General features: G+C 34.1%; 1 protein-coding gene across 1 annotated transcript in view; it reads left to right on the top strand.

Annotated features, from left to right (window-relative positions):
• Nucleotides 1–15,623, top strand: part of FKBP9 (FKBP prolyl isomerase 9) — a 45,788-nt gene that overhangs the window by 402 nt on the left and 29,763 nt on the right. The window contains 1 exon segment of the mRNA XM_026702217.2: nucleotides 1,670–1,815. Coding sequence (XP_026558002.2) covers nucleotides 1,670–1,815 — 146 coding nt within the window.

Raw genomic sequence — 15,623 nt, forward strand, 5'->3', positions numbered from 1 at the left:
GCAGATGCGGGACACAACTTGGGTGTCTTGACTCCAAAGGAAACCCCAATTAATGGGCCCGTTTGCCGGAAGATGAACTCAAGCTATCAGTTTCGGGGAAATGCCCATACCTTCGATGCACACTCTCAGTTTCTGGTCTTTGAGATCCCATACAGAAGCTGGCATTGGAAAGCTTTATCAGATGTGGGAAAGTCATTGGTCAGAGTAGGTAAAGCCTTATGGTAGTCACTAATCAGCATAGAGAAAATCGATATGCAAATATCCAAAGCTGATTTGAAAACATCGAGATAATTAGGATATATACAACGAAATTTGAGTAAATTTTTATTAAAAGCAAAGATGGTTCCTCAGACAACAGAATAGTTACCAGGACCTGGAGAAGGGGCAACATTGTAGGTTCACTCCTTGGGAGCAATCAGAGAAAGCCAGGAGCCACCCTTGGAGGGAATGCATACACACCACATCTTAATGATATCAGCTTATAAAGCCTTTCAATTTATATTAAAAAAATTAAAGACAAATCTGAGGAGAAATGTGTACAAAGTATCACGTCACACCTATTCTTAAATTGTAAATTGGCTGAAAGGAAATAAAATTTTAAGTTATGTCAATGAAATGTAATATTTGAATTTGGAAAGCTAGTAGAAGTGGAGAAGCCATTTTCAATATTATCATTCAGGAAAAGTGCTGCACATTGTAGTGGCAAGTGCTTAAAGCTGGCAGTGGCTGCATCTGCTTGTCTCAAACTGCATTTTTTCAAATGGCAACTGGACTTCCTTGATTTTTCTTAAAGATGTTTCATTGGCATCCAAGAAGTTTCTTCAATTCAGACTAACTGGTGGGAAATGGAAGGATTTATGCTCTTTGCAGTCAGCCAATTGTTAACACTGAGGGTAGTTGAACCACCTGGCAGGTAACCTGCGCTCTCCAAATAAATCATTCCATTTCTCAACAGGTACTTGAACTGAAGAACTTCTTGAATGAGAAGTGAAATGTCTTTAAGAAAAATCAAAGCAAAAAGCATTTTTGTTTATTAATCCAGATGACTGACAATTTCTATAGACATGCTACAGCTATTTCCTCCAGGGAAAATGATGGAATTTTGGGAAACCACTTGCTTCAGTTGAATTTTGGATGTGAGCATGTGATCTAAACTTCTTTTTGGAATGAATCTAATTTCATTGATTGTGTTCCATTGGTATTCTGAAGGGGAGTGATTTATCTTTATAATTTATATGAGCCACAATGTTTGTTGGATGTTGTAAACATCAGATTATGTGATTGTTATTATGAGGCTGTTCATTGGAATCTATGAGATATGTAAGAAATGTTTAATAGGGTCTTCACTATTTTACAGTCAAAAAGAACAAAAGCCACAGAGGAAACAAAGAATCTGCATGGGATTTAGAGGAAACCCAGTGACACTCTTGGATGTAAAAATAATGCTGGAAATAATACTATGTTTTGTAATGTATCACTTTATAAAGCCTTTCAGTTTATATTAAAAAAAAATTAAATGCAAATATGAGAAGAAATGTTTACAAAATATCATGTCACACCTATTCTTAAATTGTTAATTGGCTAAAAGGAAATAAAAATATAAGCTAGGTCAGTGAAATGTAATATTTGAATGTTTATTTAACCGACCTAACAATTCACTCTCTTCTAGCTATGACAGGGGCTCTACATTCAATGTTTTTGTGGGGAAAAATCAGCTTATTGCTGGGATGGAGAAGGCTCTGCTTGGCATGTGTGTAAATGAAAGGCGATTTGTAAGGATTCCATCCCATCTTGGATATGGAAATGACGGAATTTGTAAGTACAGTTTTCTGTACTTTTTGATGCCTAAATAAAATGATCCAGGACAGATTTATTAAGCTATAGTTAATGTGAGGCTTTAAACATTAATTTAACTTATGTATTATGGATTCATTGTTGACCAGTTAATCTTGTATTGTAGCTTTGAATTATGACAACATATTTATTTCCCCAACTGAGTATTGATAATTTCTAAGGTACTAAAGACATATGTAGGTCAAAGATTGAATCAATGATTCTATCCATTTTTCTTATGATTAAAAACAAACATATAATATTTAAATAGCCTAGGCAGTCTTGTTAATGTTGATGATGCTATCATGCGTTAATTGATTTAATTTTATGAAAGAAAATATTTAAGTCCTCATTGTTCAAGATTTTCTCTCCTTCATTTTCTTTCTAAGATCATTAAAAGGACTTGGTGAGTATCTTGATAATCTCTTTAGGAACAAAAGGAAGTAGTTTTGCTGTATTTGTGCAAATAATGCACAATATTTCTTAATGTTCTACTATTCTTTAATGCAAAAATAGATTGCACCATGATTAATGAAGTATAGCCTTCACCTACTTGCCAGCATTGGAAACGGAATTCTGAGTTGCAAACTGAAGAGACCAGTTTCTGAAAATTATAATACAGTAAGACTTAGCAGCAATAGCAGTATTCGCTGCCATGATAGCAGGCCAAAACAGTCACTATGCATTTGTGTTTAAACATTACACTTATTTTCTTAGTTGAGGTAGACTTTTTTGGGAATTAAAATGGGTGATAACACATCTTTATTACTTTGGGCTGCTGATTATACCCTTGTTCCATCTTTTAATCATTTCTCCTGTAACTCACCAGGAGTGCTCACAGGGAACAGGTCAGAAATATAATGTGATTCATCATATCATTCATCATACCTCCTTAATGTAAGGCATGTGTGCAATGCATCTAAAAAAAAGTGGGTCTTCAATCAGATAGTCATAGTCATATGACTTTTTGAAAATTCTTTCTGTAATGCCCCTATAATTCATTGCATTAAAACTTGTCTTGGAAGGCGGGGCTGGCGTCATGGTGGTACGAAGTACGATCTTGAAGCTCTAAGATCGCCATCGATATCTTCGTTGCTGGACAGTCCTTTTGGACCTAAACCATCCCAAAGAGATGGTGAAAGTAAAGAGCACATCCTGCCGATCCCAGGGACACTGCAAAGTCCCTGGTAGATCCAGGAGAAGCTCTTTTTGCCGGCAGCAAGGAGGCAGCCATCAAAGCTGTTGAAGCTGGGACAGTCCGAATGGAAAAGAACGAAAAGAGAAAGTGTGTCAGTTTGGTGAGAGGATTTTTTAACTTTATGATTTGAGAGAACACCCTAAGAAAAAGAAAGAAATTGTAAAATTGAAGACAGAAGTGGTTAAGTGGCAATTTTAAACAGGAAGTCAAAATTAGTGATTTTTTTATTGCTGGGTTGTTTATGTATGCTTTTTTACTTTGAAACTGGACTGTTTTTTTTAATTTTATTTTTTCTCTTTTTCCTTTTTCTCTTTTGCCTTTATAATACTTTGTTAGAGATTCCTGTTTAGTTTTTTCTCATAAGCTTTTTTTAATTAATCTTTTACTATTTAAAATACTTTTAACTTATTTGTTTTGGAAAAGGAGGGGGGAAGTAGTAGAGGAAAATTTGTAACACTGCCACTCAGAAGCTTGGCAACATTATTTTTTTCACTTTCTGAGACCAGACAAAGCTGAGAAAGAACTGAGGCTTTTCTTCAAGGACTGAGCCTGTTTGATGAGATAGAGGGAAGAGCATTGGAGAGTGTTATTACGGGTGCTCTTCTGGGTTTCTATCAGTGGCTGGAGTCTGGTGTTGAAAGTTTGGAATTTACAGAAAGAAGATTACAAGACCCTAGAGAAGAGAGTTATAAAATTGTTTGGAACTTAACAAGAAGCCTTGCATATTATATAGGCACAGTGTTTTTTTTTCTTTTTCTTTTACTAATAGAAAGCTTGTTGAGGTAATTCCCCGTTAGGAGAATGAGCGCATACAGGGAGACCTATTTGAGAGTAATGTTTGAATAATACACACACACAGCACACAGATACACTGTACAGTAAATGTGGGTTTTTACTTCCAATAAAGGTTTTAAGCAAAGTTCAAGATAAGCAGTCCAAAAATCATTCACAGGTAAGATCAGTCAGTTTTTAGTCCAGGGATAATCCAATAACGAAGTCCAGTGTCAAAAACAGTTCAGTATCAGACTTACATCAAATCCAGAAATAGCAGTCAATTAGGAAAAATGGAGGAACGGCAATACTTTCCAACAGAAGGAAACAGGGATTCACTCTCTTCTCAGACTAAGACTAAGACAAGCCAGGTTTCTGGCTCCACCTTATGGCCAATTGCAAAACCACACCCAATTGCAGTTTTTGCAATCTCTTAAAATCATAGTACTAAAATGTCTATCCTGGCTTATATATTTCTAACCTAAATACCTGTTAGGTGACATATTCCTAACATTCTCCCCTTTTGGGTAAGATAATATATACAACCTTACATTTTAAGTCCATAATCCTCGCAGCAAGCTTTATGCTTTATAGAGCCTTGGGCGTTTGTAAAATGATCTGCTATATTGTTTTCTGACATACAGTATTCTAACTTAATCATTTTACTTTGCACACATTGTCTCACATTTAAATATCTTAAATCTGTGTGTTTCGTTCTTGTCTTAACAGCAATATTTGAAGCCATCTGTATTGCTGATTGGTTATCTTCATAAACAACAATAGAATCTGTTACATCAATTCCCATATCAATCAATAATTGTTTATATAAAACTAAATCTGTACATCGTAAAGACAAACATGAGAATTCAGCCTCCATTGTTGACAAACTTAGATGTTTCTATCTAATAGATCTCCATCCAATCAATGCCTTTCCCAATAATACTACAGTACCCGATGTAGATTTTTGTGTATTTATGTCTGTAGCAAAACTTGCATCAGCATATGCAGTTAAAATCAGTTCATCTTTAGGCTCCAAATACAATGCATAATGCATTGTTTGTTTTTAGATATCTTAACACACGTTTAGCAGCTTGCCAGTGCCTTTCAGTTGGCTCAGCATTAAATCTCGCTAATTGATTAACACTGTATGCAATATCTGGCCTTCACCAATTACTGAGATAAGATAAACTACCAATCAAGGACTGATCAAAAATAGGACTTTGTACATCACTATGGCTAAACTCCTGGCTCATTGGTGTTTTAGCTGGTTTACAAAGTTCCATTTTAAAACTTTTTAGTAATTGGTTAATTTTATCTGCCTGTGAGATCTTGTATCCTCCTCTAGTTCTATCTATCTTTAAACCAAGATATTGTTTTATTCTCCTGTTTTATCTTAAATTTCTTTTCCAATAGTGAAGTTATCTCAGTAGCTTCTTGTTCAGTTTTGGTGATTAATGCTATGTCATCAGTAAATAATAGCAACAATGAAATTACACCATTACTTTCTCTTTTAAATAAACATGGATCAGCCATGACAGCTACAAAACCTATCTTAGTTAATTTTTTTAACTATACATTGGTTCCACTCATATCCTGATTGCTTTAAGCCATAAAGACTCTTTTTCAATCTCCAGCAATCATTATTATCAGTATTACAATTTTTGAGACCTAAAGGTTTCTTTAAATATAGTGTGTTGCAACGGTGCATGCAGATAAGCTGTCTCTACATCCAAATGATTTATAATGTATTTCTCCTTAGCTGCCCACACTAATGCTGCCCTTAATGTAGTAGCCTTCAGACTAGGTGCAAACACCTCATCATAGTCATTTGCTGTCTGATTGAACCCTTGTGCTACTAACCTGGCTTTATGGGTAACAGTCCCATCTATACCTGTCTTTAGCTTATAAATCCATTTACATCCTATGGCATGTTTACCTGATGGTAACTTAACGTTTTCATATACCTCCAGTCTTTTTAATGATTCCAGTTCCTTATCCATTGCTTTCTGCCAAGCAGCCTGATCCTTAACAGGATACAGTTTTAGTTCACTATATTTACTTGGAACTGTATTCAACACTGCATACAACACTAGCTTGATATCTATCAGGTGGTCGTGTTACTTGGGTTGAACGTCTTGGTAATACAGGCCTAACTGGTGGACTTTCCTATGCCACCTGCTCCTGTTCTTTTACCTCCTCCTGTGCCTGTTCTCCTACTTCTTCCTGTTCTTCCTCTTTAATGGCTATTTGTGGTTTACTGATTTTATCCTTCGGGACTATTTGGGAATCAATAATAATATCATTGCTGGATTCCTGTTCCAGTTTATCCTACCCAACGTGCTCAAGAAATTTTGCATTAGCACTACAATAAACACGAGCTGTTCCTTGATCCCAGAATCTAAATGATCTATGGTTGGCCTCGTAACCTACAAAAAATAACTTCTTAGCTCTATGTTGCCCTTTCAGTCTTACTTGTGAGGGAATATTCACCCATGCTAGAGCTCCAAATGTGTGTAGGTAACTTAAATTTGGTTTTCTGCCATGCCAACGAGTGAATGACAATTCTCCAGTTGTTGTATTTACTACATTGTTTAAAATATGGTTACTACACATTATGGCTTCACCCCACAGTGTTTCAGGTAAACCTGAATCAGATAACAGTGTGAGCCATGGCTTGTAATGTTTGCCCTCTTCATTCTACAAATGAGTTATGTTGCGGTCTGTGAGGTGCAGAACGTTTATGCTCAACACCAGCTAATTTCAGCATACTTTGGACTCTTTTGTTAATAAATTCAGTCCCATTATCAGTAACTAAAGTAATTACTTTACTTCTCGTTTTTCTCTCAGCAAACCTTAGCCAGTTAAAGAAATGTTGGAATGTTTCTGTTTTGTTTTTCATAAAATAGCAGAAACCATATTGTGAGTAATGGTCCATAATACTCAAAATATAGCAGGTACCTCCCAAACTTGGTTTCTTAGGACCAATTATGTCAGCAAACACAACCTCTAAAGGTTCTTTGATCTTAAACCCATTTAGTCTGTTTGCTGGAGTAACCTTACTCTTTTCTTGACTACAAGCATTACAGTTTAAACACTTGCTACAGGGTTTCAATTTTACTCCCTCTGACAATTCAACTGTTTGTTTGAGCATTTTGAAGTTAATGTGCCCTAGACGTCTATGTAATAATACATTCATCATGTGGCTTAACATTGTTATAAACTGAGTTAGCCATCTTCAACTGGTCATCATGTATCACACATAAATCATTCTTTAAAGTAGCAGTAATACTTTTACCTTCTTTCTTTATTATACAGTTATCTCCCCTAAAGGTTACTACATAACCAATATTAACTAAAGCCCTTACTGATAGCAAATTAAATTTTAGTTTAGGCACATATAACATAGTTAAATGTTCGTTTATACAAGAACAATATGCAGTACCTTCACCTGATGCTTTAATCGACCATCCATTTGCCAATGATATATGTTGTTTACTTGTGGACATCTTTACAAACCTTTTTCTATCTTTAGTAATGCATTGCGATGCTCCACTATCAACAACCCACAAATCATGGTTTACAGTTGAATTGCTAGACATAGCTAAACTAACATTCTTTTTGGCCTTCTGGTGTTTCTTCTTGTGGTTGTTCCTTCCTCAGTTGGTCCCTATCCAACTGTCTTCTTGCTTCTTCCAGCAATCTTCCAGTTATGTCAGTCAATGTCAGTTTATCTCTGGGCAGGACTTCCAGTGAAGATACATAATCATCATAACTTTCATCCAATGAAGAAAGAATGACGTAAACTTGATGCAGCTCTGAAAAAATTAGTTCCTTTTCATGTAGCTCTTGAAAGGATCTTTTCATGAAGTTTAAATGAGCTAACATATCTCCACCTTTCAGAAGACGTGCTCTAAACAGTATACATGTAAGATGTATGTGTGCACCTACACTGTCACAAACATAAATCCTCTTCAAATTCTCCCAACACTTAGCAGCATACTCTTCTCCATGAATATGGACTAGCTGCTGGTCGCTCAGTGTTAGTCCAATTATACAAAGAGCTCGTTCATTGTTCTGTTTAAAGTCAGCAAGCTTCTTGGCATCATCCTCATTTTCTGGATCCCAAGCATTCACATTCAACAACATTCAACAAATGATGATGAAGTATGAGGAGAGACTCCAAAAAATTGAAGAAGAAGATAAACAAAGAGATAAGAAGATTGGAGATATTGATGGCAGATTAAGCATGGTCAAACAAGATAAGAGTGGGATGCTGGGATGGGAGATTGACAGATCAGAATTTTATCGTAGATTCCAAAATATGGAGGAAGAAAAGGGACGATGATGATGGAGGAATCTTGATGGTGGAGATAGTGGACAATAGTATGAAAACACTCCTGATAGCAATCTATGCTCCAAGTGATGATCAAGAGGAATTTTTTAGAAAATTACATATGAAAATAGTTGAACTGGATTGTATTGGTGTTTGTATGAGGGGAGATTAAAATGGAATGATAGATGATAAATTGGACTATACAACACAGAGGGCGGCAAGGCAAGGTAGAAAGACCCTCCCTAAATCCTTTTTTTAAAATGATAGATGAAATAGACTTGGAGGATGCATGGAGAGAAAGAAAGGCTAAGACCAAACAATACACTTTTTACTAAAATGGTCATGGTCTGGAATGGATATGATATGGATGTCAATAGAATTGATTTCTAATCTATAAGAAGTTGACATAGAAACAAGTATCTGGGCAGATTGTAGTCTAATGACAATTAAATGGAGAAGACAAAGAGGAAGATCCGGATGGACTTTGAACAATGCTATATTAAAGGAGGAAGACTTTGCCCTTCTGGTTTGACAGGCTTCGGAGGCAGCAGGAATTCGCGTTTGTGCGCGATTCCTGCTGCGCTCGCTGCTGGAGTGCCTTCAATCCAATTGGATTAGGAGGCTATAGTTATTCTGTAGGGATAGCTGAAGAGAGGGGGGATCCGGGCAGGGGTCGGGGGATATCGCACCCCCCCTTCCCAGCCGGCTTAACTCCCTTTTCCAAAGGTGGTGGAGCGACGGTCAGCAATGGCCGTCACAAAGAACCTCTCAACCGGACAAGTTATGTGCTGGAGGAAGTGAAGACAGAGAAAGCTTTTGGCTGAACCGGGACGACAATTAACATCTGAATACCCTGGAACTTTGGTTTTTAAGTGATATATTGTTTCCCAGAGGATCGTTAAGCTGCAGTGGAAAGTAAAGGGAAAGTTTTTCTCTCCTCACTTTCCTTCCCACGAGACAGCAGATGGAAATCGGAAATACCGCTTTGGCAGCAGAAGGTACTAACTTTCAAAATTGAAGCCAAGGGGACATTAGATTTCTAAACACTGATATTTAAAAAATTAAATCTTTTTGCTTTAAGTGGGAAGGAAGAGGTAAATGATTTATACTAACATTTGTTGAAGGAGACTGCTTGGAGTTTTATAAGATTAGAGATTAAATCACAATAAAACTTCAAAAAAATGCTATGAATTGTGCAATTGAATTTTTGCCCCAGGAAGAGAAAGTAGAAGAAAGTGAAACAGACTGTGCTGATTGTGCTGATTTTGATTGCTTGATGACTTTGGGACCTTAACTATCTTTTGAAAGACTAAGAAAACATTTGGATTGTCTAAAAAAAAATTCTTTCACAATGGTATCTGTTGAAGAACTGAAAATGCAATTTGAAAGATTAAGAGAAGAGGAAGAGGAAGGCAAGGGCTCTTTTGGATCTACCCTTTGCTTTTTAGAAATGGCAATTTCTGCTTACCAGGAAATGCAACAAGAAAAAGGCTGCGATGATGAAGAAGAAGCCATCTTTAATGGACATATGATTTTAAAAAAGGGTAAAAGAGAAGAAAATGAAGAATTTAAGTTCTAAAAAAACAATCAAGAAAGGGAAAAGTAAGGTGAAAAATTGATATAATGATAGAAAGCAACAGAGAGGGGAGACTAAAAAGTTGGAGATTGGGGGTAAAAGGTTAGATTTGACAAGGAAGGAAGGGATAAAGCGAAGGGAAGTTATAAAGGCTTAAAACAAGATGTTAATAAACAATTTTTTTTCAGAGATAAAGGGTAAAACATAATCTAAAAGAGATTCTGCAAAAGTACACAAGATTGTATTTTAGTATTTGTATTTGAAATATGTGTTAATAGAATATTGTAGGGATTGTGTAATTAATGTTTAATTAACTAATTTGTTATGGAACACTATTTTTAATATACTATAAGATTATTATGTTTTATATTTTAAAATGTTATGTAGAATGTACTAAGCAGAATCAGAATAGAAACTATGTATTATTTTAAGTGTTAAATTTGGGGGGAAAATAGAAAGGTGTCATACTTCAACCAGTCACTACAGGAAAAAGTTTGTGTTAAAGAGAAAAATAAATGGATAATTGAAAAAGAACAGACAAAAGATACAAGTGTAATGATTTAAATTGAGATTAAATAAATAAAATAGAATTAAGAGAGTGAAAAGAGGGGAGAAGATATATGCAAAATATAAAATTTTAAATAAGATATGAAATAGTATATAAGCTGAGCATGAATTTGATTTACGTCTTTACAAAAAGTTATAACCTGGGGTTATGCCGCTTTCTAAAAAGAAGTTTTATGTTTTTATGTTATGTGTTTTGTTAGTCTATGTTTGTTTATTGAGGAGTAATGATGTTGGATAAGAACATATGAAATAGTAATATGAAATATAGTAATATGAAATATATGAAAGTATAAGTTTAATGAATAAAATTGAACAGAAATAAAGGAAGAAACAGTAAGAAGATGGAAAACAGTAATAAGATATGAAGTTGAATATATAAGATGCATATTAAATTGTATGTGGAAACGTGATAATTTAGAACTATATTGTACTTAAATGAGATGTCTTATTTGTTTTGTTAAGTAGTTGTTAGAAAAGATGTTTTATGTTCTTATGTCTTATGTTTTGTTTGTGTACTCTCTTTGAAAATTAATACAATTTGTTTAAAAAAAAAGGAGGAAGACTTTGTACAGAAAATGGAGAAAGAATTGTTTTGTTTTCAAAGAAAATAAAAAAGATACATCAATGCAGAACCTATGGGACACAATGAAGGCTTATAATAGACTATACAAGGAAAAGAAAGATTATGAAAAGACAAGCCTCTAAGGCATTAGAGGATGCGTATAAAAGACTTGAAAAAGAGTTACAGAAACTGCACAGAAAAAGGACATTAAGTTAAAACTGGATACAATTAAATGTAAAATGGGATTAATAGAAAAAGAAGAACTAGCACAAAAAATTAGGGGTGCGAAGCAGAACTATTTCGAAGATGCAAACAAACCAGGTGGTTTGTTAGATAGTTAGCATATAAATTGAGAAAGGAGAGAGAATCAAGAAAAATATCACAATTAATAGATAAGCAAGGCCAAGCTATTATGGAAGTAAAGAGAAGAAAAAAATACGAGACTACTATGAGAAATTGTATGAACAAAAGAATATAGATGACGAAAGAGTTAAACAATACCTGCAGAATGCCAATCTACCCCAGATACCTAAAGAGATTGAAACAATGTTAGAAAGCAATATAACGATGATGGAGTTAACTGAAGCACTTAAGAAACAAAATAATGGAAAAGCACCAGGTCCGAATGGACTTCCAGTGGAATTTTACAAGACATTACAAGAATCGTTGAATCTCCCATTGTTAGAAGTTATGAATGAAGTTACGTCAAAGAAGAGGATACCCAAATCGTGATCAGAAGCATATATTACACTTGTCCCAAAGGAGGACGCTGACCCACAACAAGTTAAGAACTATAGACCTATTTTCCTGTTAAACTCAGGCTATAAAATCTTAGCTTCAATATTGACAGAAAGACTTAAAAGATATTTGAACAATTTTATTCATCCTGATCAAAATGGGTTTCTGCCAAAGAGACAAATTAAAGATAATATGAGAATAATTTTGGACACTTTGGAATACTGTGTGGCACATCCTGAAAAACAAATGGATTTGATATTCTTATATGCAAAGAAAGCCTTCGACAATGTGAACTGGCGATTCATGTTATTACAGCTGGAGCAGATGGGCTTTGGTAAGAAATTTATTCAAGCCATAGAAGCTATATATCATAAACAAACAGCAAAGGTAACGATGGAGGGAGAATTGACAGCTTCCATTGATATAAGAAAAGGGACAAGACAAGGCTGCCCACTGTCACCTCTGTTATCTGTGTTAACTTTGGAAGTGTTAAATAGAAACATTAGAGAAGAAAAAGATATAAAAGGGATGAAAATTAAAAAGGAAGAATTTAAACTGCAAGCATTGCAGATGACCTGGTTTTCATTTTAGAGGATCCATTAGAAATAGCATTTAAACTGATAGAAAAGATAGAGGCATTGGAAAAGTAGCTGGTCTGAAAATAAATAAAGATAAAACGAAAATCTTGACAAAGAATATGTTATTAAGACAAAAGGAAGAATTGGCGGATGTTTTGGAAATCCAGGTCACAAATAAGGTTAAGTATTTGGGGATACATTTGACAGCAAGATGTTGCACACTTAAAGAGAATATGTACTAAACTCAAACAACAGATTCCCACAGATCTGGCGAAATGGGAAAATTTACAGTTATCATTAATAGGGAGAATATCAGCAATTAAGATGAATATATTACCTAGAATCTTATATCTGTTTCAAACAATTCCAATTAAGCTAGGGAAAGATTACTTTGAAGATTTAAATAAAATAGTGCTGAAGTATATATGGCAGGGAAAGAAAATGAGAATAAAATTAAAACTATTGCAAGAAGCTAGAATAAGAGGAGGATTTGGCTTGCCTAATTGGGAGTTATACTATCAAGCTACAAACCTGATGTGGGTTAAGGAATGGATAACACTAAGAAATATTAGACTGTTGACATTAGAAGGACATGATTTGTTGTTGCGGTGGCATGCCTTCCTATGGTACAAGGGAATTAAAACACAGGGGGATTTTAGAAGACATTATATGCATGAGGCTTTGTTACTAAACTGGGAGAAGACTAAAAAGCAATGTTATTTGAAAATTCCAGTCTGATTATCGACTATTGAAGCATTTTCTTATCCTATAACATATAAAAGGGAACAAACAGTTAGATAGGGTGAAATATTGAATGAAAAGGGTGAACTTAAATCTATGCAAAAACTAGAAGAACAAGGTATAAAGATGAATTGGTTTTCATATGTGCAAATATGCTCTAGATATGATAAAGATTCCAAAACAGGTTTTTATGATAAATTGACCGAATTAGGTAAGATTTTGACAGGTTCTGATGAAAAGGTGATTAAAAAACTGTATGGATATTTATTAGAAATTAAGCTAGAAGAAGAACAAGTTAAAGAAACAATGATTGCTTGGGGGGAAATTTTTGGATATGGGATTGACTTAGAGAAATGGCAAAAATTGTGGTCTCAAAATTATAAAATGACAATGCCAACAGCATATAAAGAAAACTTGTATAAGATGTTTTACAAGTGGCACTTACCCCCAACAAGAATAGAAAGAATGTTCAAGAATAAATCTGAAAAATGTTGGAAATGTCATCAGATACCTGGCTCATATTACCATATGTGGTGGACGTGCACAGATGCTAAAAGCTATTGGACTAAAATCCACACATGGTTGGAAAAAATGACAAAAAAACATATAGACTTGAAACCAGAGATATTTTTATTGGGAATTTTACCTGAAATATATAGTAAAGACTTGAAATACCTGATTGTAAATGTATTAACAGCGGCTAGGATTATATTTGCAAAAAATTGGAAAAATGAGAAAATACCAATGCAGGAGGAAGTTATTAAGAAAATAATGGAATGTGCTGAAATGAGTAAATTGACATTTGAAATTAGAGAACAAGAAGACAAACAATTTTATAAGATTTGGGATTTATTTTATCAATGGTTAGAAAATAAAATATGGTAATGGAATATGTAGAACTTTACAATATAAGTATATATACACATACATATATATATATGTTTTCTTAAGTTTTCGCGGGTACTTACATGTATGGCATTCAGCTTTGATCGGGTATTTTCCCACGTCATTGTAGTTGTGCTTTTAAAGTTGTAGCAACGTTTCGGAAGAATCTCATCTGCCTTCATCAGGCTTCTGTATAGTGTTCATCTGTGAGTCAGGCTTTTACAGTGGTTTCAGATTTAAATTTGGGGCACAGCAATAGGCTGTAAAAATCTGACTCACAGATGAACACTATATAGAAGCCTGATGATGGCAGATGAGATTCTGCCGAAACGTTGCTACAACTTTAAAAGCACAACTACAATGACATGGGAAAATACCCAACAAAGCCAAATGCCATACATGTAAGTACCTGAAAACTTAAGAATAATATATATATATATATATATATATATATATATATATATATATATGAATATGAATATGAATATGAATATATAATATTCTATTATATATATAATAGAACTATATAGAATATGTAAAGATGTGTTATAATTACGGGATGAACTTAGGATGATAATATGAATTGTTATAAGATAAATCAATTTAAAAATATGGAATATCTTGCATAACATGAATGAATAATAGTATAGTCAAATGATTGATTAACAATGATAATAATGTATTTAGGAATATTTGATTGATAATATGAGAATATATACAAGTAATTGTAAGTGAGAACTATGGAGAGGATGCACAAAACAATTTGTAACCCACTGACACACTGTATATACGTAAGTGGAAGATGGCTTGATGTTTTTATGTTTTGTTTATGTTTGTCTAAAAAATAAAATTTTGTTTTTTTAAAAAACTCTTGTCTAGTCCTTTTTTTTATATGGTTTGAAAAACAGCCTTTCATAATTTTATCTTTGTTGTGACAGGAATTACTTGGAGGACAGTTTGATTTATTTCTTAAATTTGCAGTCAAGAACTTAACCCAAATCTGGAAGGACAGGTAGTCTTCACATTACGACCACAATTGAGTCAAAATTTCTATTGCTAAACAAAAAGTTGTTTACTGAATTTTGTCCCATTTGCAACCTTTCTTGTCACCATTGTTAAGTGAATCTTTGCACTTGTTAAGTTAGTAGTACAGTTGTTAAGCAAATCTGGTTTCCCCATTGACTTTGCATGTCAGAAAGTTGCAAAAAGTGATCACATGTCCCTGGGTAATAAATGCCATTTTGATCATGTGACCGTGGGGATGCTACAATGGTTGTTAGTGTGAAAATGGTCATAAGTCACTTTTTTCAGTGCCATTGTAACTTTGAATACTTACTAAACAAACTGTTGTAAGTTGAGGACTATCTGTATCTTTCAAGTTAGAAGCTTTAGTTTTGTTGAAAATATTGGAAAGAAAAACTATTGCTAAATGTTTTCTTTCTTCATTGCTTTCATGAATGAGACATTGGTGTTATTTTGTTTGTGATCATTTTTAATAGCAGATGCTATGATTTTAATTACATTTAAGCTCTTGAGAATAATGAAGAGAAGAAAGAAGAGAAGAAAATGTAATTTAGTTACATTTTAAGCTCTGTAGCTACATTTTAAGCACTTGATATATAAGCTTTAAGTACTTAAATCAAACATATAAAAATACCGGTAGTACATGTATACTTTTTCCCTGGCCCATTATTAATAAAAAAACGGTAATCAAAAGGCAGGCTTGTACTAAAAAATTTTGGGACTGTAATTCTATAATTTCCCAAAGTTTCATTTGGGAGTATATAGCAGTGTCTTACATTGCTGTGCATTGGCAGGAAAAGCAAAAATAAATTCTATAA

The sequence above is a fragment of the Pseudonaja textilis genome, chromosome Z (genome assembly GCF_049901715.1).
Source record: "Pseudonaja textilis isolate UNSWEBS1 chromosome Z, rPseTex1.2, whole genome shotgun sequence".
In the NCBI taxonomy this organism is placed as follows: Eukaryota; Metazoa; Chordata; class Lepidosauria; order Squamata; family Elapidae; genus Pseudonaja; species Pseudonaja textilis.